Source organism: Drosophila sulfurigaster, chromosome X (assembly GCF_023558435.1).
Source record: "Drosophila sulfurigaster albostrigata strain 15112-1811.04 chromosome X, ASM2355843v2, whole genome shotgun sequence".
Taxonomy (NCBI): domain Eukaryota; kingdom Metazoa; phylum Arthropoda; class Insecta; order Diptera; family Drosophilidae; genus Drosophila; species Drosophila sulfurigaster.
In genome coordinates this window covers 10,237,248-10,260,697 of record NC_084885.1, presented here as the reverse complement: position 1 = coordinate 10,260,697, position 23,450 = coordinate 10,237,248, and the positions used below count along the sequence as shown (strand labels likewise).

General features: G+C 42.3%; 4 protein-coding genes across 7 annotated transcripts in view; 2 read left to right on the top strand and 2 right to left on the bottom strand.

Moving 5' to 3' along the window:
• The window catches only part of LOC133849355 (mucin-2), a 37,662-nt gene extending 20,031 nt beyond the window's left edge, over positions 1-17,631 (top strand). Inside the window, exons 1-4 of one of the 4 annotated variants that reach the window (XM_062285383.1) lie at positions 1,306-1,420; positions 8,751-9,051; positions 9,141-9,458; positions 13,241-17,631. In XM_062285383.1, coding sequence (XP_062141367.1) covers positions 8,994-9,051; positions 9,141-9,458; positions 13,241-16,815 — 3,951 coding nt within the window. In that variant the 5' untranslated portion in view covers positions 1,306-1,420; positions 8,751-8,993 and the 3' untranslated portion in view covers positions 16,816-17,631. Of the gene's footprint in view, positions 1-1,305; positions 1,421-1,933; positions 2,077-2,679; positions 2,758-8,750; positions 9,052-9,140; positions 9,459-13,240 lie in introns of those variants that run through there. The other 3 variants (XM_062285382.1, XM_062285381.1, XM_062285380.1) reach the window with 3 other exon arrangements.
• Positions 10,625-11,874, bottom strand: LOC133848951 (probable protein phosphatase 2C T23F11.1). Its single transcript, XM_062284711.1, has 3 exons — positions 11,742-11,874; positions 11,400-11,681; positions 10,625-11,338 (listed from the first exon to the last, which is right to left on the bottom strand). Exons 2-3 carry the CDS (start codon positions 11,679-11,681, stop codon positions 10,742-10,744), a joined length of 879 nt encoding a protein of 292 aa, XP_062140695.1. The 5' UTR covers positions 11,742-11,874; the 3' UTR covers positions 10,625-10,741.
• Positions 17,632-18,016: 385 nt separating the features above from the next.
• LOC133849358 (large ribosomal subunit protein uL14m) lies at positions 18,017-19,799 on the top strand. Its single transcript, XM_062285386.1, has one exon. It carries the CDS (start codon positions 18,077-18,079, stop codon positions 18,602-18,604), a length of 528 nt encoding a protein of 175 aa, XP_062141370.1. The 5' UTR covers positions 18,017-18,076; the 3' UTR covers positions 18,605-19,799.
• Positions 18,659-22,705, bottom strand: LOC133849357 (raf homolog serine/threonine-protein kinase Raf). The gene is made up of 5 exons (XM_062285384.1): positions 22,017-22,705; positions 20,906-21,933; positions 20,349-20,489; positions 19,905-20,278; positions 18,659-19,835 (listed from the first exon to the last, which is right to left on the bottom strand). Exons 1-5 carry the CDS (start codon positions 22,177-22,179, stop codon positions 19,253-19,255), a joined length of 2,289 nt encoding a protein of 762 aa, XP_062141368.1. The 5' UTR covers positions 22,180-22,705; the 3' UTR covers positions 18,659-19,252.
• Between the last annotated feature and the right edge of the window lie 745 nt (positions 22,706-23,450).

The window sequence follows — 23,450 nt, the reverse complement described above, 5'->3', positions numbered from 1 at the left end:
CAATATTCTTAGTACTTAGACCAAAATCTTGATTTGATAACTTTTTTTTTCCTTATACCTATAACCTGTGAATGTGAATGCAATATAAATTAAATATTTAATTTATATCTCTACTAGATAAAGTTAAAACTCTATTTAAAAAAATTCTACGTTGAGCCAATATCGGATTATTTTGAAACTTTGCCATTAAAAAATGAAAGATTTAGCAGTATCTTAGAAAGGACATTGGGTTACTATCAGTTACTTATAGACGATGTGTTAACTATATCATTTCTATTATAATTACATATTGTGAATAGAATTTGTATCTTTATTATCACATCAAGAATATTTGATAATTATAAATCTGGGTATATAAGTGCCTGGTAAACACAGTTTGATGTCAATATTAGCAGCATTTGCAGTAGTATTTATTCTAATTTTCCCAACAACAGCAATCGTAATATGTACATATTTGGTAATAGTAGATCTTAGATTAGTAACGTACAAGTTCTTTAATGAGTTCTTCACTTTGCCTCAAAGTACACTCCACTGTGCTGCCTACATAATCGCAGTTATAACTGTTAACTCATGCCTCAGATGAAGTTGTAAGTTTATTTTTTGTACTAAGTGTTGGAAGGGGGGCGAGGAGGAAGTGTGAGTAATTAAATAAATACAATGTGAATATGTGAAATCCCAGAAGAAGTAGAAGTAGAAGAAGAAGAAGTAGAAATAGCTGACATGAAGATTGACTGACAGTTAAACACATTTAAACATCTAAACGTCTAACATCGACATTGTCTAAGGCGTGCCCATCTTTGAGGGCAACAACATGGAGGCAATTTGGTGCGTGGCAGCAATTAATAAAGATGGTAGAGATGATGTCATGTGTGTGTGTGTGTGCGTGTGTGTGCATGTGTGTGTGTGTGTGGGGTGCGGCACGACCTCCTCTTCTTAGTCAATGCTAATCGATAGACTGGGCGATAAAAATGGTCACGCATGTGCCATGTAAGAAACTGAACTGGCTGACACTCCTCCTGACTCCGACTCTGACTCCCATGCAAAAGCTGACTGCTGCAGCGAGGAGCGCACCCAGCAATCACCCACCCACCAATCACCAGCACAGAGTAAGGCAAAGTTTTAACCCACGCCAACTAAGAAAAACAAAAATTAAAACTGAAGGTCGTCGCTGTCGCAGTCGCAGTCGCAGTCGCTGTCGACGTCGCAGTCAGAACAGGCAGACAAAAAAAAAGCTTGCGCAATTTGAATGAAGGCAGTAACAGTTAAAACAGTTAACAGTAGCAATCGCAGTCGCAGCGAGCAGCAGCTAACGACGACAAACAGCGTCGCGCCGTCACCTGTCTCTTATGCAACGCATACAACGCTTGAATTCTCAGTTCAGTTCGCTCGACTAGCGCGACAAGTGAAGATAGCACACACGGTAAACGCTTAAACGCAGCTACGACAAAAACCAAAAACAACAACTACTACATACAGCCACCATAGCTACAAAATCTGCAATTTGTTTTCGTTCCTTTCACCCTGCGCCGGCGCCAATTGCTCTCGTTGCTACTATTGTTTCTTTTTTTTGTTCTCTGATAAGATAAACCCCAAGCAGCAGCAGCAGCAACAACAACAACAACAATGACTGATGTGAGAGAGCGCAAGTGCGAGAGCTTTTGTGTGAGAAGAGAGCGCGCACACAGCTGAGCGCAGGCAAACAGGCCTCAACCTCAGCCTCAGCCTATCCTGCATTGTTGCTGGAGTTGTTGAGTTGTTGTTGCTGTTGTTGTTGTGTTTGTGGTCTGGCGCTATTATTAGAGAGTTACCGTTGCTTTATTATATTGCCTGCTACTATTATTATGCGCGCGTGTGTGCGCCTGTGTGAGTGTTAAGCTACTTGCTTGTATTGGTGTTGTGTATTCGTGTTCTGTGCATATTTTGCGCGTTTTTTGTTTTCAGTTTTGTTAACGTCGTCGTCGCCGCCGCCTCGCAACAGCGCTGTCGCCGTGTTGTGCTGCCTGCCAAAGCAAAAGCAACAACGAAAGCAAAGCAAAGCAAAGCCAAAGGCAAATACGCCGCTAGTCGCTAGCCGCAGTTAGTACGCAGTTCTAAGTACTTTTCAAGTTAACTTTAATGCGGGTTAGGCACATACATACATAAGTAGATAAGTGTGTGTGTGTGTGTGTGAATGTGAAAGTGTGGGTGTTTATTTTCGTTACTGACAACGTGCAAATCGCAAACTGTTCAACAATAACTGCAAAAAAAAAGCAACAACACCAACTGCAGCAGCTGTACAACAATGTAAAAATATGAATAACATTGCGATAAATAAAAGAAATATATAAAGAAAAGTGTCACGCGAAGTTCTAGCTAAAGCGACCCTCTCAAGGGCTCTCCATACGCATGCAATTGTGTACGTGAGTGTGTGGGTTGGAGTGTGGAGAGTGGAGAGATGTTAGAAAGAGCGCAAGAGAGAGAGAGAGCGAAGAAGTTGTTGTTGCTGATATTGCGACAGGCAATTGTCATTTTGACAGCTTCCACACAATGTGGAATGATGAATGACTGCCAATAATAACAGAGCAACAATAATAATAATAACAATAACAATAACAATAAAGTGGAGCAAACTCTCTGTGCAGCAGAATAAAAGAAACAAATTGTAAATCTTAATTATTTGTTATTTTTTTTCATGTTTACTGAAAGTGCAATCGAAATCAGGAATTTGCTAATCACCAAAAAAAAAAGGAAGAAAAAAAACAACAGTTTCAGTTTTTGGTAAGGGCAACAATTGGTATCCTCATTCCGATTGCGACCGGTTTGTAATTCTGTTTCCGTTTCCGTTTTGCAATTTGTAATTTGCGGAAACAAACTTGATTGCTGAGTTTGGCGATTTTTGTTGTTAAAGTTCAATATAATTGTCACATCAATTGCAAAAACACCCGATTGGGGTTTTTTTCGGTTCGCAATTCCGTTTCGGATCGGTGTAAAAACCAGATGGCCATGCCCTGAAAATTGTGGAATGTACGATAATTTCGATACAGTTCCTAAATCAATATTTAAATTCCATTGCAAAATCATCGATTACCTCTCACTGATGATTCACGCATTTCTTTATTTTCGCACTAAATACCATTACAGAGATTAATCATGCAAACTCTATATGTATGTACGTATATAAGGCGAAAAGTATTTCCTCTAGTAGCTGTGTTGATTCACGCATTTCAATAGTTACGCAAGACAAGATTTCTTCAGAAGCCAGCTCATTCAATTAACTTGGATATGGCCCAAAAAGAGTTTTAACACCTGACGTATTGACTGTCCGACTGATGGACAGTTGTGTGACCCACTCTCGCAGGTTTTTGGGGGAAAACGAGTTGGAAACAATGTGCTAAATGCCGTGGCATCCAATTCCATTCCAATCGTAATCGAGTGTCTCAAATTGCGGCACACACACACACACACACACACACACACACAACAAATGGTAAACACTTTTGATAACAAAAGCAGTCGACGTCGCATTATTTAGCATAAGTTCTAGCATTAGTCATTCCACTTACTATCTATCTATCTACTATATATATCAGTCTGCTTCTAGATAATACCAAGTCCAAGGCGCCCACTTGTTGTGTAAACTTTTCCATAGGTGTTTCTGTCTATTTCTTCAGCTTTTAGCTCATTTATCAGTCGAAGTCCCAGTTGGCCAGAATTTGCATAGTTGTCGGTTTAACTAGTTGCCTGACTGAGCTGAGCTGTGCACAATAAAATAAAATAACACAATGATGAGCACCAATAAAAATTCCCGCACGTTGTTGTTGTTGTCTCTCGTGTGATATCATCGCTTAACTTGGGATCAACCTCAAATGCAATGCCAATGCCAATGTCGCGTAATATCTGAAAACAATCGAAAACACTTTAACAACACATTTACTCACACACACACACATATATCTCTCTATCTTCATAAATATTAAGTGTTGTGCATTGCCACACAAAATTCCCAATATGATTCCCTCCTCCCAACGATTCCAAAGCTGTGATTAATCATCGTCTTTATTGTCTGGCACCCTGTAAACCCAAGGGCAAAAGCGTATCATAGAAAACTAACTGTAGATTGTGGATCTTCGTTGATTGAATTTAATTTCCCAATTCAAAGCAAGGGTATTTTGCTGTCGATCACGCTCGCTTTATACCTTTAAATGTTTGTACTTCTGATTCGCACTTATTACGCATATCTCTCTATGTTTATAAATATCAATTATTGTGCATAAAATTCCCATTATGATTCCCCCAAACGAGTCCAAAGCTGTGATTAATCATCATTTTTATCGTCTGGCACCCTGTAAACCCAAGGGCAAAAGCGTATCATAGAAAACTAACTGTAGATTGTGGATCTTCGTTGATTGAAGAGTTAAATTATCCAACTCAAAGTTTGTGGATCTTCATAGATTGAAGAATATACTTTCCCAAAGTATATGCAAAGTATTTTGCTGTCGATCACGCTCGCTTTATACCTTTAAATGTTTGTACTTCTGATTCGCACTTATTACGCATATCTCTCTATGTTTATAAATATCAATTATTGTGCATAAAATTCCCATTATGATTCCCCCAAACGAGTCCAAAGCTGTGATTAATCATCATTTTTATCGTCTGGCACCCTGTAAACCCAAGGGCAAAAGCGTATCATAGAAAACTAACTGTAGATTGTGGATCTTCGTTGATTGAAGAGTTAAATTATCCAACTCAAAGTTTGTGGATCTTCATTGATTGAAGATTTTATTTTCCCAAAGTATATGCAAAGTATTTTGCTGTCGATCACGCTCACTTTGTACTTCAAAATGTTTGTACTTCTGATTCGCACTTATTAGCGTGCAGCGGTACTTTGTGCGTCTCCCCAAAATTGGTTGTAATTGTTTAGCCAAACTCAGGCTATAAATGCATAACGGTAGAAAGTTGCCAATTTCGGGGGGAAGGCAAAGTTGATTAGCCGCAACGGTAAAACGGTTGCGTCAACAACAACAACAACCAAAACAATTGGCGCCCTTTATATGCATAAAGAAGAAAGGGACGTATACTATATTGACGTATTTATAGAATAACCACTTAAAATGCCATAAGTAATCCGATAACTTTCGAGATTACGAACAGTCATCGCGATAATCGGAATGATGATGAGCTTATATTTAGAATTTCTAATGAGATACGTGACTAAGAAGTTAATCGAAAAGACCTTTGTATAAATACAGAATTTATATTTATTCGATTTGTAATTGCGGTTTAAGTCGACACATAGAATGGGGGAATGTGGGAATATTAAGCTGAAATTCCAGGGATGAGATAACTTGTTCCATCCACAATTGAAACATCTTTTGCTGTCCCAATGTGCGTCATTCTTTAAAGTGTTGTATAATCATTAGTATAAATTTGGTATCGCTAAGTAGACGTGTCTCTGATTATAGACTACAGTATAGTTAGTAGATGGGTCAACGCTTGATACACTTTCGATTGTCTGAATGAGTGCTGGATTTATGATGTCAACTTGCAGTAGGCTATATAAAGTGCTATCTATCGTTACGATCGGAAATGAGTAACCGGCAAAAGGTAACCACATCACATCTGATTGAAGAGTGCATTATATAGATATAGAATACGTGTGGCACATATAATTTACTCCTCGCATTTGTTGAGTACGTGACCCGCTGCTGTTGGAGATACTTAGATATAGAGAAGAAGTTGATTTGAAAGAAATCCGCTTGAAATATTGGTTAAATGCATTTAAATGACAAATAAATTTGGTATATTTATACATAAGGGTATATTATAGAAGGGTATTGTAATTTTGTGTCTCCCGACATCTCCTTCGATCCTATAAATTATATATGTTCTTGATCAGCAATAAACTTCTGGGACGATATAACCGAGTCCGTTTGTTATAAGTTGTTTAAGAAGCCTTGACTGGAAATTTGGTATATTTTGTATTCTATGGTATATTTTGTATGTAGTAATATACCAAATATAGGTTTGGGTTTTTGTGGTATATTCATTTGGTATATTTTAAGAATAATACCGTACTCTTTTACTTTTATTCGATATGAGTAGCGAGTATTTTATAATCGAGCACACTCGACTGTAGCTTTCTTACTTTACTTGTTAGAAAATACTTTCAACAAAAATATGTTAAAGACTTGAACAAGAATCGAATGAAATGAAATTTGCACAATTTACGCATTAAGTTAAACATATTAGCAATAATCGAGAAATTGCAAAACAACAAAATGCAGTTTTACCAATTTGAATAATCCAAATCAACAATAGAGATAATTAATTTGCATACGATCACAATATATGTGATGTATAATATACAACTAATAAATTTCCGTAGTTGTTCGACCTTGACTTGGGATCTATGTCTCAACAATATATTATTAATATTATAATTATTATTATTGTGTTTTAAATGGAATGTGTGACAATCGTTTAAAACATAGCAGAAATGATTTCAAAATTAATAGTTTTGTTTTTCGTTTTTTATTGTTATTGATATTGTTGTGATTCATATTGAAATGTCAAATATTTGAACAATGCACGTGAGGTTTTGCTTGCTATTTGTTAATAATTTTAGTTCGACTTGTTTTGCCAGCTGCTTGTTATATCCACTTTTTAGTTTCTGATATCTCAACTCGCCACCTCCCCCTTTCCCCTCCCTCTCTCCCACTTTTTCCCCACCAATCAGTGTCAATAACTAAAGGCATGTGATCAACTATTTAAAGCGCCGTTCAGTTGTGTTTTACTTTTTATTTTCGCAGTTGTTGTGTGTTGTATTTTGGCAAGAACAATAACAATAACAAAAGCAACATGTTTATGGAACGTGATGATTTTGAACAACAACAACAAAAAATTGCTACGACTTTTGCCTCGTCGCTTGATAGTCGAGGAATTTTTACTTACTCATGTTTATTTCCAGTTTAACTAACCGTCTATAAAAGTAAACACACACATACTTAGAGACTTGGTCTTAATAGCCAAGAGTGTTAAAAACAACAAAAAATTGATAAGCAAAAAAAAAAGAGAATTCTTTGCGAGTTCCATTAGAATGCGAAAAGCTTTAATGACAAAACCAGCAAAAACAAAAAAGAAAAAAAAAAAAAACAGTGAGTAAAATTTAATTAGCCAAGCTAATAGCTAGGCTAATTAGTGTGGAAACTCGTTAAAAAAGAAGAGAACGAGAAAAACACAAAACGCCAAATCGATTTACAGACGCTTCATTTGTAAGAAGAGGGGCGAGGAGGCAGTTGCATGTGATAAAGTTCCACAGACTGAGTCGAACACGTGTCTCAATTACGCTATTCATAAATAGATAGATAGTTGGTTGGCTTTAACTGCTGCAATTGCGAGTAATTTGCATGGCCAATGAGGCAAACGAGCAACAAACTTGCACTCGCGCAGCCCTGATTTGTCTCCATCCCTGACGTGTGCCAATTGAACGAACACGCGACGAGCAACAACAACAACAAAAAACGCGTCTTCTTGTGTCGCGTCGTCTTGTGACGCGTTTTGTTGGCGTTACTTATCTATGTATGTACAATGTATGTGTTTAAGCTAAGAGGCCCTAAGCACAAATAGCGGCACACATAATGCCACCATAATGCGCTATATCCAGGTCGTTGTGCATGTGTGTGGGCGTCTATGTGTGTGTGTGTTTGCTCATTGTTGTTATTGCCGACAATCGGTGTTAAGCTTAGCGCAAATAGCAACAAAATTAACAGGTTAATTGTTAATAGAGGCGGCAGCGTGACACGACTATCGACAGCGTACTTGAGTAAACGATATAGAAGTGTTAACAAATATTACAAACAATAATAGTTAATCGATTACTCCAACTAATCACGACTAATGAAAGCAATTGCATCGATGCTCTTATCAATGCATTGATTGCTCGATAATTTCAGAGCGTGTAAACATTATGCAGAATTAAAAACTAATCATGGCATAAAATACGTATCATGTTTAAACAATGAGATGGCGTCTAAGTCATGTCATCTCCAGCTGCAAAGATTGCCAGCAAATTTACTATCTTATCTATCTACACAACAACGACAACGACAACAACAACAATTGAGTGTGACGTGCACAGAGATAACAGGGGAAAATACTTTAGACTTAAAACAACAATAAAACTGTTCAGATAATTGAAATAAAGATCGCACGTCATAGCAGGCAGCTTGTGTCAGGCACAAACTTCTTCAAAAGCTATCGACTCTGACTGCGAGAAGTTTATGATCCCCGTTTATGAACTGAGAACTGAGGGACTAATAAAATATAAATTGGCAAAACATGCAAATTGCGAGCTATAAATATTTAACTCGATCATTTATTGCGACAATTCATAAATACCTCTGTGTATAGAGTTGTTTATAATTTTATGGTTAACTTTTTAAGAGAGAGAAACGTTGGAAAAGCCCCATTTACCTACATGTATGTGTATGTGTGGTGTGAGTATTTTTCGATACGATAACGAGGGCCATTCATTACACAAGGAATGCGTATTGGAGCTGCCTTGAGCACTTCGCCCTTGCCCCTGTCTCTGGCCCTGTCTCTGTCCACCTGCTGTTTAGCTATCATCGTGGATGGGGAAGTGGGAATGGGAATATTATCAGTTTGTTCGTTCGCTCTCAGCCCGATAAGAGTGTGTTTGTGTGTGTGTGTGTGTGTGCTCATATTTCATTAATCGTCGTAATCAGCATTCGAATGCTTTTCACTTGCAGATTTCGCAGGGCACAAATCACACGCCATTTTGTAGTATGCTTCAGAAATATTACGAAACATTCTAGAGAGGGGCGTCAAAAAAGCGATCAACAACAACACATCACAAAACAGTTGCAACCAAAACAATTGCATAAACAAGGACAACAACAACACGAGTATACACTTGCAAAAGAGAAGACAAAGAGAGACAGAGAGAGAGAGAGAGAGAGACAAGGACAAAGCGCGCGTGCCACGCCCCAAACATGAGCAGCATGAAGGGCGGCTTCTCCACACTGAATCGCTGGTTTGGCCGCAAAAAGGGTGAGTGACAAAATTCTCGAGAGTGTGTATGTGTGTGACCATGCTATATCAATTAATCGATATCGTTATCGATATTCGATATTCGATAGATAAATCTGGCGTCGGCAGCGCGGCATCCAATGGCAAGCTATCGAAGTCAACGACACAGCTGCACCACATGTCCACCACGGACACGACGGGCATGCACATCAATGAGGCTAGTCAACTGGATTACAATCGGATCACCCCGCTCCCGGTGGCCACCAGCAACGCACCCTTCGAGCAGACCTTTCGCATCACCGTCCTCCTGCCCAGGGATCAGCTCTATGTGGCGCGTCTCGGCGCCCGAGTCCCGCTGAGCAAACTGTTGTCCCTCGTCTGCGACAACAAGCAGTTGGATGCCGATAAATACGAGTTCAGGAATCCAGGTGAGCCCCGACACTTGAGTGTGTCTTTATACATTCTTAATCTTTTGTTCTTATCCATATGCGCTAAAATATGGAGTTACTAAAAATATATACATTAGCTGTTATTATTAAATTATCTGCCAAAGCTATTATAAGCTTTTTAATTTTGAAGTAGATCGTAAGCACTGCTATTTCAATGTTCACAGCTGTATATATAATATATAGCAAATACTTCTCTTTCAAAATATGTCTTTAAATTCCAAAATATTTATTTACTATTTAGGTATTTCCATGGCGAAAATATCGCTTAACAAACATATACCAAAACCATTTCTTTCCAGTAAAGAATCTTATAACTTTTGAGCACTTTAATTAATGATTTTAGAACTATTTTGCTATCTAACGATAATTGCAAAAATAACGAATTTTTATATACAAATTTATCGAAAAACAAAAAAAAAAAAACATTTCTAAAATTAATCCTAGCTTTAACTATTGTTGAACTAAGAACAAAAGTTTACTTTTCTTAATGAAAAAACATGCTTTTCATAAAGTTAAAGTCTTATATTTACCTGCCATTTAATTCGCATAACAGAATCTAAAGTGATTCAAAAAGGAACTTTTTTTCTCTATATATATACACACATATATCGAATTTGCTTTTCTTGGGAAATGTGTTTATAAATTCCAAAATATATAAAATAGAGTTAAACATAACATAAAAAGTTGTTGTATGAAAAACTTTTCTATGCATAAAGCTAATTTCTCAATAAAGTAACAAAATCTAAGGCCATTAAAAAAAACCGTTATTTTCGGGATTATGTGTGAAGTTCATATATATATAATATAATATATATACTTACATATATAGAGCATTCTTTTCTTGAGAATTGCAAAATAAGACTTGGACTAAGAATAAGATTTTTTCAATTAATCAATCCACTTTGCAGAATCTAAAGCATTTAAAAAATAACGTTATTTTTGTGATTATGTTTACCGTTTGTCTGTTCGTCTGCCTTTCCTGTATCCTAAAAACTTTAAGAGCCCGATTCACCGAATCAAAAGAATAATCTTGTGTTGGGTTTATGTCTATTGCAATTCGGTTGTCATTCAATTTGAACGATTTATTGCAATACATACATGTTTTTTTCTTATTAAAATAATACTTAGTAAATTATATGTAATTATTTGGTGTACGGAGGTTGTCTTATTAAAAATACACAACGGGTGGGTTACAAAAAAAAAAAGAGTACAAATATTTGTAGTCGAGATCAACAGTTGAGAGATCGTCAGATTGTCAGTTGTTAGGCGCCCGGAAATCGGCAGCGGACAGCAAGTTGACTGTAAGGTCTGCCCTGCAGGAGGCAGATGATGATGACGGTCACATCCCCGGTCAAATGGGGTCTATTGTTGCCACAGTGAGTGAGCAGGTAATTGATGAGCTCGGTGATGATGTCCATGGGCTGCATGTTCTTAGCGATGTGCTGGCGACAAAAGCGCAGCACTTCCATATCGCTCATGGTGCTCCAGACGCCATCGCAGGCGAGCAGCATGAACTCCCAGTTGTGATTGATGTGGAATCTCTCGACACTCGGCATGGCGGTGAACAGTTCACCGCTCACCGGATTCCTGTTGGCCGACTTTAGCTCAAAGTCGCCGAGCATGCGATAAAGAATCGGATTGTGATCGCATGCCTCGGACTCGGAATCTCGCTCGGTCTCTGGATCCATGGACAGCAGCTGGAGGTGGCCACCGATGCTGGCGATGGCCTTGGTGTTGCCCACATTGGCGCAGTACAGTGTGTCCCCCTGGATGATGATCAGCACGGCTGCGGTGCCGCTGAGCGGAACTTCAGCTCCCACATTCTCCATCATCATGCGATAGTCAATGTCGAGGAAACTCTGTCGAAGCTCATCGAATGAAAATCGAATCAAGAGAAGAGCTTGCAAACAACATTTTTACCATTTTGAGGGCGTTCGCAATGTTGGCGTTGACCGTGTAATCGGGATGCTGGAGGATTGCGTCCATCAGATGTTCGTGTGCATAGCTAGACACCGCATCGCTGCCATGACCATCGAAGATGCCAAAGAAATACGTCACCGGATCCCTGAATGAGATCGCATACGTGTTGCCATCGGGACTGCAATCCTTCCAAGCCTTGCAACAGCCACTTGCCACCAGGAGGCGTCCCGGTTTGCTGTCGAGCACTTCCTTGGTCACCGCCTCGCCACCATATGTATCCATCTGTGTGGGTTTTTTTTTTGAAATTCCGTTACTCTTATTTAGCTATTAATGCGTACTTACAATTGTTATTGAAAGAGCGATATATTCCTTATCAAACTGATTCGAATTTGATTAAAAGTGCAGCGCCAAATTGTTTGGATTTGAATTATTTTTGAAATTGTGCAAGTTTTGTTAATCTGTTATACATATTTGCAAAGACAGCGAAAAGGAAACTTCAAAAAAAAAAACAAAAAAACAAAAAAAATATAAGCAATCGAAGTAGAAACTAATTAATTGCCAAATTTGATAAAGTCCGCATTTTTTTATAACACAAATTAATTCAATACTCAAATAAATAATAATAAACTCAATTAACGAAAGCAGACCGAATTCGTAGAAAATATAAACAACATAAATTATAGCAAACACGCAAGAAAACTGTTGAAAGCGGAAAGTGAATAACATGTGCCAAAAAGATCCAATTGGAAAACTAAAGAAGGGTTTTATTTTGATTCGAGAATAATCAAAATAATCGATTTCTTTCAGCTATTCTCCCGATTCGTTTACATGGAGCAATACTTCAAAATTACGCGAGATCACACAAATAAACTTTCAATTATTCAAGTTTTTAAACAAAGCCATATAAAATATGAATTTAATTCGTTTTTTATACTTACATATGAGGTGTCATTTGTTGAGTGTTTTATTGCTAATTTGCTAAATGGAAGTGGAATATTTTAAGTATAAACAGCAATACTTTCAAATTACTATTTTAGTATTTCCGTTACTTTTAAATAGTTTGTAGTATTGCATTATTTTAGTAGCTTTCTCAGTAACATTTTTAAGAGAAACTAAATTGAAAATCATTTACGATGTAACAATATTTTATTTCACATATTTTATATTTAACTTCATAAGATTTCGTTGCATTAATTTAAATGTAGCTAAATGAAGTTTTTTATATTTTGAATATTTGTGGTATATATTTTTTGTATTTTAAGTATATTAATTTTGTGTATTATTAACTCTATTGTTTATATTGAATGTAATAGTATGTAGATTGATATACCAAATATATCCTTTGGTATATTTTGAACTCTATTGTATATTTTCAATGTAATAGTATATCGATATACCAAATATATTCTTTCGTATATTTAAGAATACTAATTTGGTATATTTGTAACTTTGTCGTATATGTTGAATATAATGTATATTTTTATACCAAATATAGCAGTTGGTATATTTTTTTGGTATTTTTAGTATAATAATTGTATATTTCGAATGTAATAGCCTTTGCCATACTTTACTAGTATACTTTACTATATACAATATATTCGGTTATTTTTAAAAACAGTGTCTCCCTGTGGCAAATAGGTAGCGGGTATCTCACAGTCGAGAATACTCTTTTCTTATTTTGCTCGTATTTTAAGGTTAGGTTACTTCGTTGAAAAACTTTTATCAAACATTTTTGAATCAAGTTTAAACACCGTTACTGACTTACCTTCTCTCTCTCTCTCTCTCGCGTTTTCGTTCTCGTTCTCATTTTCGGTTCTCTGTTTTGTCTCCCGGTCCGACAGTGGATGCTAGTCAGGTGTACAGCTGCGAGTCGACCATCGGAGCAGTGGGCCTCTCGGAGATACGTCTGTGCCACAAGTCGGAGTCGTACGACAGCTTCAATGCGGACACGATGCTCAAGTTTCAGCGCACGGCCGCGACCCGGGATTCGTTGAGCAGCAGCTCGGACTTTAGCAGCAGCCGGCACTCGCAATCGAAGCTGACGGCCAAGACGCCCAGTCCGTACAGTTCGACCAACTCGCTCAACTCCATGGACTCCACGGGCATGAACTACACGCGCACCCCGGTGGTGGTGCCCAAGGCGATGGCTCCGCCGCCACGCAAGAAGCGTGTGGCGCCCCGACCTCCCAGTCAAGTGGTTATACCGGAGCAGTCGGTGCCGCAGTTCGAGACGGTGGCCACGAAAACGGCGTCGGAAGCAACGCCCACAGAGCCCGCCTATGCGGTGATTGTGAAGCGGCCACAGCTGTGCATGTCCACGCCCAATTTGGCCAGCACACCGGAACGGGAAACCCTCGAGTTGGACTGCAATGGCAACAGCGCCAAGACGCCAGATGCCAGCGATGCCGATGGCGGACATTATGCCACGGTCGATATCAAATCGAATGGCGGTCAGGTTTGGCCCGAGCCCACGCCTCGCAAGCGTCTCATTCAGCTGAAGAAGAAGACGGCGCCCGCTCCGCCGCCTGCAGATGGTTCCGCCGTCGCCGCCGACAGCATCTCGCTGGCCTCGACAACGGCCTCCATAACAGAAGTAGTGCTGGTCACCCCAACAGCTACCCCAACACCAACACCGACACCAACGGCAACGCCGCAGCCGGCGCCCCGCATAACCACGCCCACGCCCATACCCGTGACACCAGCTACAACGGCGGCAGCCATCCCGACTCCAACTCCGACGACTCCGCCACCGACGAAACCCAGTCCAATCGCAGAGGACTTGCCACAGACGCCGCCGCCGCCATTGCCGGCAAGTGCAGCGCCTCAGCTGTCGCCCAATGGCAATCAGAACGTGTCCAAGGTGCTGCTGAATCGCACGCCAACACCGGAGCCACGCTCCTTAAGCAGCGCCACCGAGGGCGAGGGCGAGGACGAAGAGGAGGACAACAACGATGCGGCCTCGAAGCAGGCAGACTCTGGCATTGGGGAGCCTGTGCCCACGCCTACGCCCTCGCCGCAGCCTAGCTCCACATCGCCATCACCATCACCCGAGCCGGAGCCGGAGCCGGAGCAACGAGTGCGCGGCAAGTCGGCAATTGAGTCGAGCTCGGAGGATGAGGAGGCCATCAAGGTGTACAATTTCAAGACCTCATGCCAGACATCCGTGAAGACAATCGAGACGGAAACCGAGTTGAAAAAGGAGTTGCCTAAGCCGCCGACAACGCTGGCCGAACTGACAGTCCTGACAGCAGCGCAACCAGAAGAGGACCCCGCATCCGATGAGCAACCCTCGCCGGTGAATGGAGCTCTGACGACGCCCAGCAGCGCTAGCGAGCTGACATCGTTGTCGTCATGGAATTATGCGGTGCCCATATCACCGCCACCAGATTTCTCCGATACGCGACCGCGCAGCAGCGGCTCGCCGCTGAACGAGATTGTTGATGAGCTGTCGACGATCATACAACAACAGCGTCTGGACACGTTGATCAAACAGGCGCCGGAGCAGCCGCAGATCGAGGCCGCCAAGCCGAATCGTCTGGCCAACTTTAGCATCGCGGCCATCGGAAATGTTGCCAATGGCACAGCAACCAAATCGAACAGCTCCAGCTCGAGCTCGAGCTCTAGCTCCAGTCCAGCCACAACACCCACAACAATCACACGCGCCGATTCGTTTCATCAGTCGCCACGAAGCAGCAGCTTGGGATTGGGACTGCGACTGCGCAGCTCATCGCAGCTGTCGCTGAACAAGCTCGAGCAGAACGGACTGCAGCAGCAACAGCGACGCTCCTCGAGCGAACTGAGCATTGCCGAATCACCGTCGCTGCAGAGTCTCGAGCTGATCAAGACCATACTGAGCAACTCGCGCAAGAACAGCCTCGCCAGTCCGGACAGTCCGGATGCGCCACCGCTGGAGACGACGACGACGACGACGACGCTTGTGAAACCAAAGAGCAGCAGTCCGTTGCCAGCCATTGTCACCCCCGCTCCACTCCCAACAGCAACACCATCCCCAACCCCATCCCCAGTCCAGTCCAGTCCAGCAGCATCTAAGGCGGCTTCTCCACCGGCCACACCAGCAGCTGCTCGGACTCCCCACGCCGTGGAGGAACAGCTGACACCAACAAGCCCCATCCCCGCCAGTCCCGCTACATCCCCGAAGCCAGCAGCGAAAGCAGCTCCCGCTCCCGTTCCCGTTCCCGCAGCCAAGCCGCTGCCACCAACCTATCGCTACTCTGGACCACCCAGCATCAACTTTGCCACATGGAGCGAGCGTCCCAAGTCGCAGGTGGCGATCAAGAATGAAGGCGATTACATATTCGGCGGTGCCACAGCCGCAGCGGCGAATGCGTCCGCCACCTCGCCGCCACCGCCAACAGCTGCGAAGCCAGCAGCTCCGGTCAAGCTGAGCATCGAGGTGGCCTCGCCCATACTGCGCATGGGAATACCACGCAAGGAGTACCATGTGCCCATCACAGTCAAGCCACTGCGTGATGCCAGCCAAGAGCGCGAGCAGCAGCAACAGCAGCAGACGGAGTTGTCCCGCGAAACAAAGCGGGAATCGCTGAGGGAGCCGCTTAGGGAGCCACAGCGTGACCTGGTTAAACCCTCGACGCTGCCGCGTCCGGCAAAGAGTAATCGCTTTACGCTGCCCGCCCAAGCGCACAGCTCGCTGACAACATTCTCGTCATCTTCGACATCATCCTCAACGATATCGACAACGTCGTCGACGACGACGACGACGACAACGCTACTGATGAACGGCAGCGGCAGTGGAAGTGGTGGATCATCAACCAATTCATTGCCGCGTCCCGTGTCAACGCTGGAGAAGCGCAAGACGCTGCCAGCAGCTGCTGTCGCAGCGGAGCCAGTGGCGGCGCCATTTGGCCAAAACACTTTGCGTCGCACCGGCTTCAAGGAGCGCATGCTGGCCAAGGAGCAGGAGGAGAAGGAGCAGGCACTGCGCGTGCGTGTCTCCGTCAATGGTGGCCCAGTGGCCACAACACCCGCTGCTTCAGTCGCAGCTACAGTTACAGCCACGCCTACACCGACACCCACAGTCACGGCCACGCCCACATCCACAGTGACAGTCATAGCCACATCGCCGCCTCCGCCGCCTGTGAAACCAACGCCAGCCGCAAAGACAATCATTCGCAGCAGCAAGCTGGAGTTGAAGCTGCAGCAGGAGCCGGAGCCAGCGCAGGAGCCAGTTGTGCTGCAGGTCAAACTGCGTCCCGTCAGTCAAGTGAAGCCAGCTCCAGCTGCAGCAGCGTCGCCATCGCCGCCACCACCGCCGGCACCTCCAGCCTTGGCCAAGGCGAAGCCCATGCGAAATGTGACACCCACAGCTGCCGATCCGAGGGATCAACTGCTCGAGGCGATACGCAACTTTAAGCGGGAGGAGCTCAATAGAGCCTGAAGTAGAGAAGAGGAAGCGGAAGTGGAAGCGGAAGCGGAAGTGGAAACGAAATGCACAAAGCTATTGCGCAAATTTTAAGTTTGATTATTTTTGTCTCCCAATTTGCTTTGCTTTTATTTAATTTTCATTTTTTTTTTTAATTTTGTAAATAATTAACAAGTGTTGTAAATGAAATATTAGTAACAATTTGCTGTTAAGCGTGTGCTTAAACATTTTAAACCTAAACATAAACATATATGAATATATATACACACATTTTTTTTAACTATTATTAATTTTTTTTGTTATGAACCATGTTTTTTTTTTGCGAATGAAGAAAAGAAACGTTGTTTTAGTCGTAAGGTCACAAGAACCCAAAAAAAACCAAAAAACAATATATCTACGTATAAAACTAAAAAACAAAGCAAAACAAAAAGGTAAAAAAAAATTAATTTCTATATACAACGTCATATGCTTACATCATATATTCTGTATGTTATAGTGAATTATAGTAACCAATTTTCTAACCAATGGGACTGGTCTACTTAGTCGTGTCAAAACAAAAAACATAAACCAAGCAAGAAACTAATTCTATGTTAAACAAAAACAAAAAATCTAATTAACTAATAGCACAAACAAACAAAAACCAAAAAAAGCAAAGCAAGCGATTAGCGAACGAATAGAAGCGTTACATTGAGCGCTAATAAATTATTATAAATAATTACACACACACCCATACACACGCACACACAAGCGAGTATGTAAATTGTGTGCTGCAACTAGTTGCATATTGTATTGATACATTGATAAATAAAATCCAAAAACTGACAAAAAAAATTACTCGACGAGCGTTTAATATTTAAAAATTCGGTTTGGCGCCTAAGTGCTATGACTTAAAATTGTTTATGATAGGGCATCACTGTTCACAAATGATAAGCAAATATCGATACTTTCAAATTACGCAATACCCATTTCGTTTATTATTGACTTATTGCTATTTATTTATCAGCAATTATGTTAATATTGTGCTGTGCATTTGTGTATTAAATAAAAGTAATTGTTTGACACTTTAAAGTGTGCACTTTAATTCATAATTTTCGCGAAAAAATAAATTAAAATGTCAATTGTGACGTCACGAATAAGCCATCGCATGAGAGTTTAATCTATCGATAGCAGCGCACATTGATGGAAGCATGTTCTCGATGTATCGATAGACATTGTATAATTGCATTTGTTGTGTTAAAATCAGCCGCTAGAAAACGAGCAACGAGCCTTGGACCAAATGGCACAAATCCTGCTGAGAAACATCACGAGGGCCAGTAATTCTACTCTGCTGACTACGAGTAGGATTGGCCCAAGTCCATTGACAATCCCCGCCGTCGCCGCCGCTAACTCTTTAAGTCAACAACTACACACAACGTCGCCGTGCTGCGAGATACGGAAACTTGCTCGATTGCGCGTTGTGGATAACAGTGATCTGGGCAAACGGGCGATGGCTGAAGGCCGGCCACCCCGCTGCATACATGTGTACAATAAACGTGGAGTCGGTCTGATTGGTGACAAAGTGCTGGTGGCCATCAAAGGCCAAATGAAGAAGGGCATCTTGGTGGGCCTGAAGCAGAAGCAGCGACTGAAGCAGCCACAATTTGATAGCAACAACCTGGTGCTCATCGATGACAATGGCAGTCCGCTGGGCACACGCATCCACGTTCCGATACCAACAGTGCTGCGCACGATACTCAAGGAGAAAACGTTATCGAAGGGTGCCGACTACACAAAGGTGCTGGCCATTGCCAGTCGTTATGTTTAGTTGTTGCTGTTGTGGTGAAAGCCGGTAAAGATAAATAAAGAGAACACCTATTCATTGTTATAGTAATAAAGTAGTATATTTTTGTTTTGTTTTATAATGTAATTTCTCGATCAGCTAGTTTAGTAGATGCCTAACGTATGTGTATGCGTGTAAGTGTGTGTGTGTGTCTGTGTATGTGTGTATATATTTAAATGTTTGTACATATGCGCGTTATTTTTGTAATTAGTATTTATGTAGTTTACAGTAATAGTTGTTGCAATTGTTTGTAGTTGGTAGTCGATGATGACGATGATAACAGAAATGCACACTGAAGTTTCTCCAGGCTGAGGTCACAATGCAGGCAACAGTCAAGGAGCAGAGAGCGAACGAAAGAAAGAGACAGCATTCTATGCACATGCTTTGTGTAAGCATCTCGCTCTGATTCGCCGCTGCTCATCGCGCGCTCTCGCTTCAACTTGTTTACATAAAAAAAAATCAAATAAAATAAAAACAACAAGTTGGAGAAGCCAAAGACGCTTCTCCCTCTATCCAATGGGGTAGTAAGTACAGGTACAGCCTCCTCCTTCTTCTCCTTCACATTCACCTTCACCTTCACCACATCCTCTTAGTTCTCACTTCTCTACTTATCCAGGTCGATCCAGGCATCTTTTAGATATTGCCGGCACTGTTGTAGAATTGAAAGTTGTTGTAGTTAACCGGCGTCTTGGGACTGGGGCACATGTAAAGGAAGTCGTCGTTTTGCAGCTGCGATTGGGTTAAGTTTGGCTCGCTGGCGCTACGATGAATCTTGGGCAGCGTGCGCAGCATATTCTCCAGCATGTTCAACAGCGGCCGGAACAGGGGACGCTCCTTGGGATTGTATTTGATGCAATCCTCGGCGAGACGTTTGAGCGCCTGTGGCGCATCGGAGCGCACCTGGCTCATGTCCGGGCGCAACAATCCGCGTCCGACCATAAACAGTATTTGATCCTTGTTGCTAATGTTGCGATATGGCAGACACTCGGCCAACAGTTCGTACATCACAATGCCGAACGCATAGACATCCGATTGGAACGAGTAGGGATTAAGCTCCTGCATGCGTATCACCTCCGGTGCCATCCACAGAATGCTGCCAGTTGGCTGATTCGCCTGCTTCTCACCCGACCAGCGTGTCTTGGCTGTGGCCAGACCGAAGTCACCGATCTTCACCGACAGATCCTCGTGCAGAAAAATGTTGTTTGTCTTGAGATCCCTAAAGGGGAGAACAAGAAGCAAGCAATGAAGCAAAACTCACTTTATCATTTGGATTTGCGATCCTCACCTGTGGATTATATTCTTGGCATGCAGATAATCCATGCCTTGGGCCACCTGCCGTCCAATATCGATGAGTGTGTTGAGCGAGAACTTTGTCTCGCTGACATGGACATGCTTATAGAGGCTGCTGCCCTCGCACCATTGCGTCACAATGGCCAGCGATGGCTTCGACACGCACCCCATGAAGAGCAGAATGTTGCAGTGGCGCGTCTTCTTCAGCATGGCCACTTCGTTCTTGAACGCCTGCAGCTGTGCCGGACTCGGTGTCTTCACCTTGAGCGTCTTCACTGCCACCGAGCCGTGCCAATGGGCGCGATAAACGGTGCCAAAGGAACCGGATCCAATCAGTGGCCCAATCAAAATCTCCTCCGCTTGAATATTCTACAGAAAGGAGGAACATTGAACTTCAAGTTGTGTGGAAGTGAAGAAAAAGAAGAACTAATGTACTTACCCAGTTCTCCTCGGAGTTTTTGGCATCGCGCGACAGCAGATTCTTGTTGCTCTCGTCCGCTGAGCGAGCGCGAGGTCGATTGTGCTTCATGGTGCTAGTTGGCGAGGATTGCGTCGAATTGGAGTGATCAGTGCAGGGATGCTGGACAGATTCAGAGAGAGAGAATGAAAGATAGTCGGATAAAGTGATTAAACCTGTTTAAATTTAACGATATTCTGATGTTAACTACTTGAAAACAGCTTAAAACTCTCATTAACAGAACTGTTAACATTAAGATTCAGTTAACAGCAATAGCGCTGTTAAATTTAACAATTCAACTACTTTATCAAGTCAGCAATCATTTCCGTTATCGTTTTGCCGTAATTTACCATTCTAGCTTTAAAGTTGAGGTATTTATTTTATCTAACTTTCATAATCTCGCTATTCTAATTCAACAAGTTGGTTATCCCCGATCGTAGTGAAAACGTCATTTAAAATTCTAGCCTAAAACGTTTTACTAACTCTCTCAATTTCTGATAAATGGTATATAAATATACTAAACGGTGCCTTCCACTTACTGGCAATGGGGGCCTCGCCTGCATGAGACTGCGCTGCGACTCCGTGGTGATCGGCCTTATGCTATTGATGCAGACATTGGGCGCCGAATTGGATCGATCATCCTGGCTAATGCGCGGCGGACGTCCTTGTCGGTTGGCCGATGCCTTTGCACTGCTGCTGCTGTTGATGTTTGAGGCGGTGTTTGTGGTTGTGATGCTGCTGCTGCCGCTGCTGCTGCATCTTCGACTGCCGCCCACATTGAAGCGCACCGCATTGCCACGCCCAGCCACTGGCATGCCGAGAGCATTGTCCGGGCAGGAAGACAAGAGTCGCTCGTAGTAGCTGTCGACGGAGAAGGGCTGGCACAGCAGAGGCACCCAGCCAACGCAGCGCTGATGGAAGCGAAAGTTGCACTGGCTGCAATAGAAGCCGGTGAAGAGCAGGCGACGGCAGCCCTCGCAGAAGACGAGCGAGAAGAAGGTTTTGCGTATGAACTGATGCTTGATGTGTGGCCCCAATGGGAACTTGTCGAGCAGCCGCACATAGATCTCCTCCACGTGCAGTGTGCCAATGTCCGTGTTCCACGGTATGATATGCTGTCGTCCGCTATGCGGCGTTGTGCTCACCTCGCACATCGATGGCTCCAGCTGTCGCAGCTTGAGGGCCTTCTGTAGCGCATCGCAGAGACGTGTGCCGGCCACCACCTCAACGGATGTGCGCTGTTGATTGGGCAAATGGGCGCGCAACAACACCTTCGGTTGTCGCGTCAATGTGCCGCATTGACTGGCGGTCCCAGAGCCGGTTCCTGACCCCGAATTGGGCACAAATGACATGTAGTTGGAGTTGTTGATCAGCTGCTCCTGATAGATTTGCGTTTGATTCTGATAATGCGGCTGATGATCCACATGATCCATCACGGCAGCCATTTGATTTAGATGCTGGACATCGCTCTGACTCTCGTCGTCCTGCTGCAGGGCATTCAATTGATCCATTAGCTCATGCTCCTTGGCCTCCAGCACATGCAGCTTGGAGGTCAGCTCTTGGTATTCTATAGGAAGATAAGATAATGATTATCAATATATATATATATGTGTGTGTGTGTATGTTTTCTGTTGTGCTCTTGTTGCCGACCTGTTAAGTACATGGCTGGCGGCTCCTGCAGGTTGGCAAACTTGGCATTGAGCGCATCGATGTTCTCGCGCGTCACATGCTTCACCAGCTGCACATTGTGCAGCTCATCCGCGAGCGGATCGTAGAGTTCGCTGTCGCTCTCTGTTGACGATTCACTCGACATGTTTGTCGTTCGTGTTTGTTTGTTTGCTGGGTTTGTGTAGCAGGCAGCTTCTGTTTGGCTTCAACTCGATTAAACACTGCCACTCGAAAGCTGCCCGACCATGACCCTGAACTTTGTTTTTGCTGCCTTTTGCTTTGCTTGCGCTTGATGCACTGGTTTTGCTGTTTTGTTGTTTGTTGCTTGTGCTCGCTTTGCTAGTGGTTTTCCTTTTTGTTGCTCGCTGCTTGCCGTGTTGCGATTGCTGCTATTTTTGCCACTTCGTTTATGCTTGTTTGCGCTTGCGTTTAAAATTTGCTCGCTTGACACTGGATACCACCCACGTCCATATCCACTGCTCTAGTAATAACACAACCACATCCAGTAACAACAGCAGTGAAGCGACGGCTGCTGTTGGCAGCCAGAGGCTGCATTTTTTTAACTCGCCCGATTTTTAATTGATTAAAAACGCAGCCTGCGGACACTGTATTTCTATTTCCAAATTACTGCTACTGCTGCCTGCCTGCGCTGCTGCTGCTGCTCCTGCTTCTGCATAGAGGTGGAGGAACATCGATAGCATTATCGATGTTTTACAGCTATCGATGTTTGACATACCAATGTTTCACCAAAAAATTAAAAACTCATTAAATTTTTAAAAAAAATCTTGAATCTTTTGATTAATTATCAACATTCGAATGTCCTTATCAAAATGATTTTAAAATATAAAATGTTTACATGAATATCGCCATTTTTCATATGAGCAGCGGCAATAACAGTTTGAAACTTAAAAACTATCGAAATAACATTCTTTGTAGTTTTTAGTATTTTTTGACAAAATAGCTGCAGCTATATACCAGTTACTCAATGAAAAAGTTGTCAATCTACTGAACGGAGCAGTGACTGATTCCGAAACAGGGCATCATTTTCTACATAACGGTTATTTTTGTAATTTTTATGGCTTTTTATTTAAAGGTCTTTAAAATTATTTTATTTAAGCTGTACAGTAAATTAAATCAGAAATCAAAGAAGATAAAAATATATTCGCTCTGCACAACTCACTTTTGCCTTATCGACGTAACTTTATCGATATTATTATTATGTAGCCCGATATCGACAACTTATTTATCATACAATATTATGTGGTATTACTAAATAGTATTGGTTTAATATAACGATGAATACAAATACAATACAAAAAGCACTCGTATTTTATTAAAAGCAAACAAATTTTTGCCTGATATAAAAAAGCAGCGCACATTGCTCAAAAGTTCATTCGTTAAGTTTTATTTTGATAA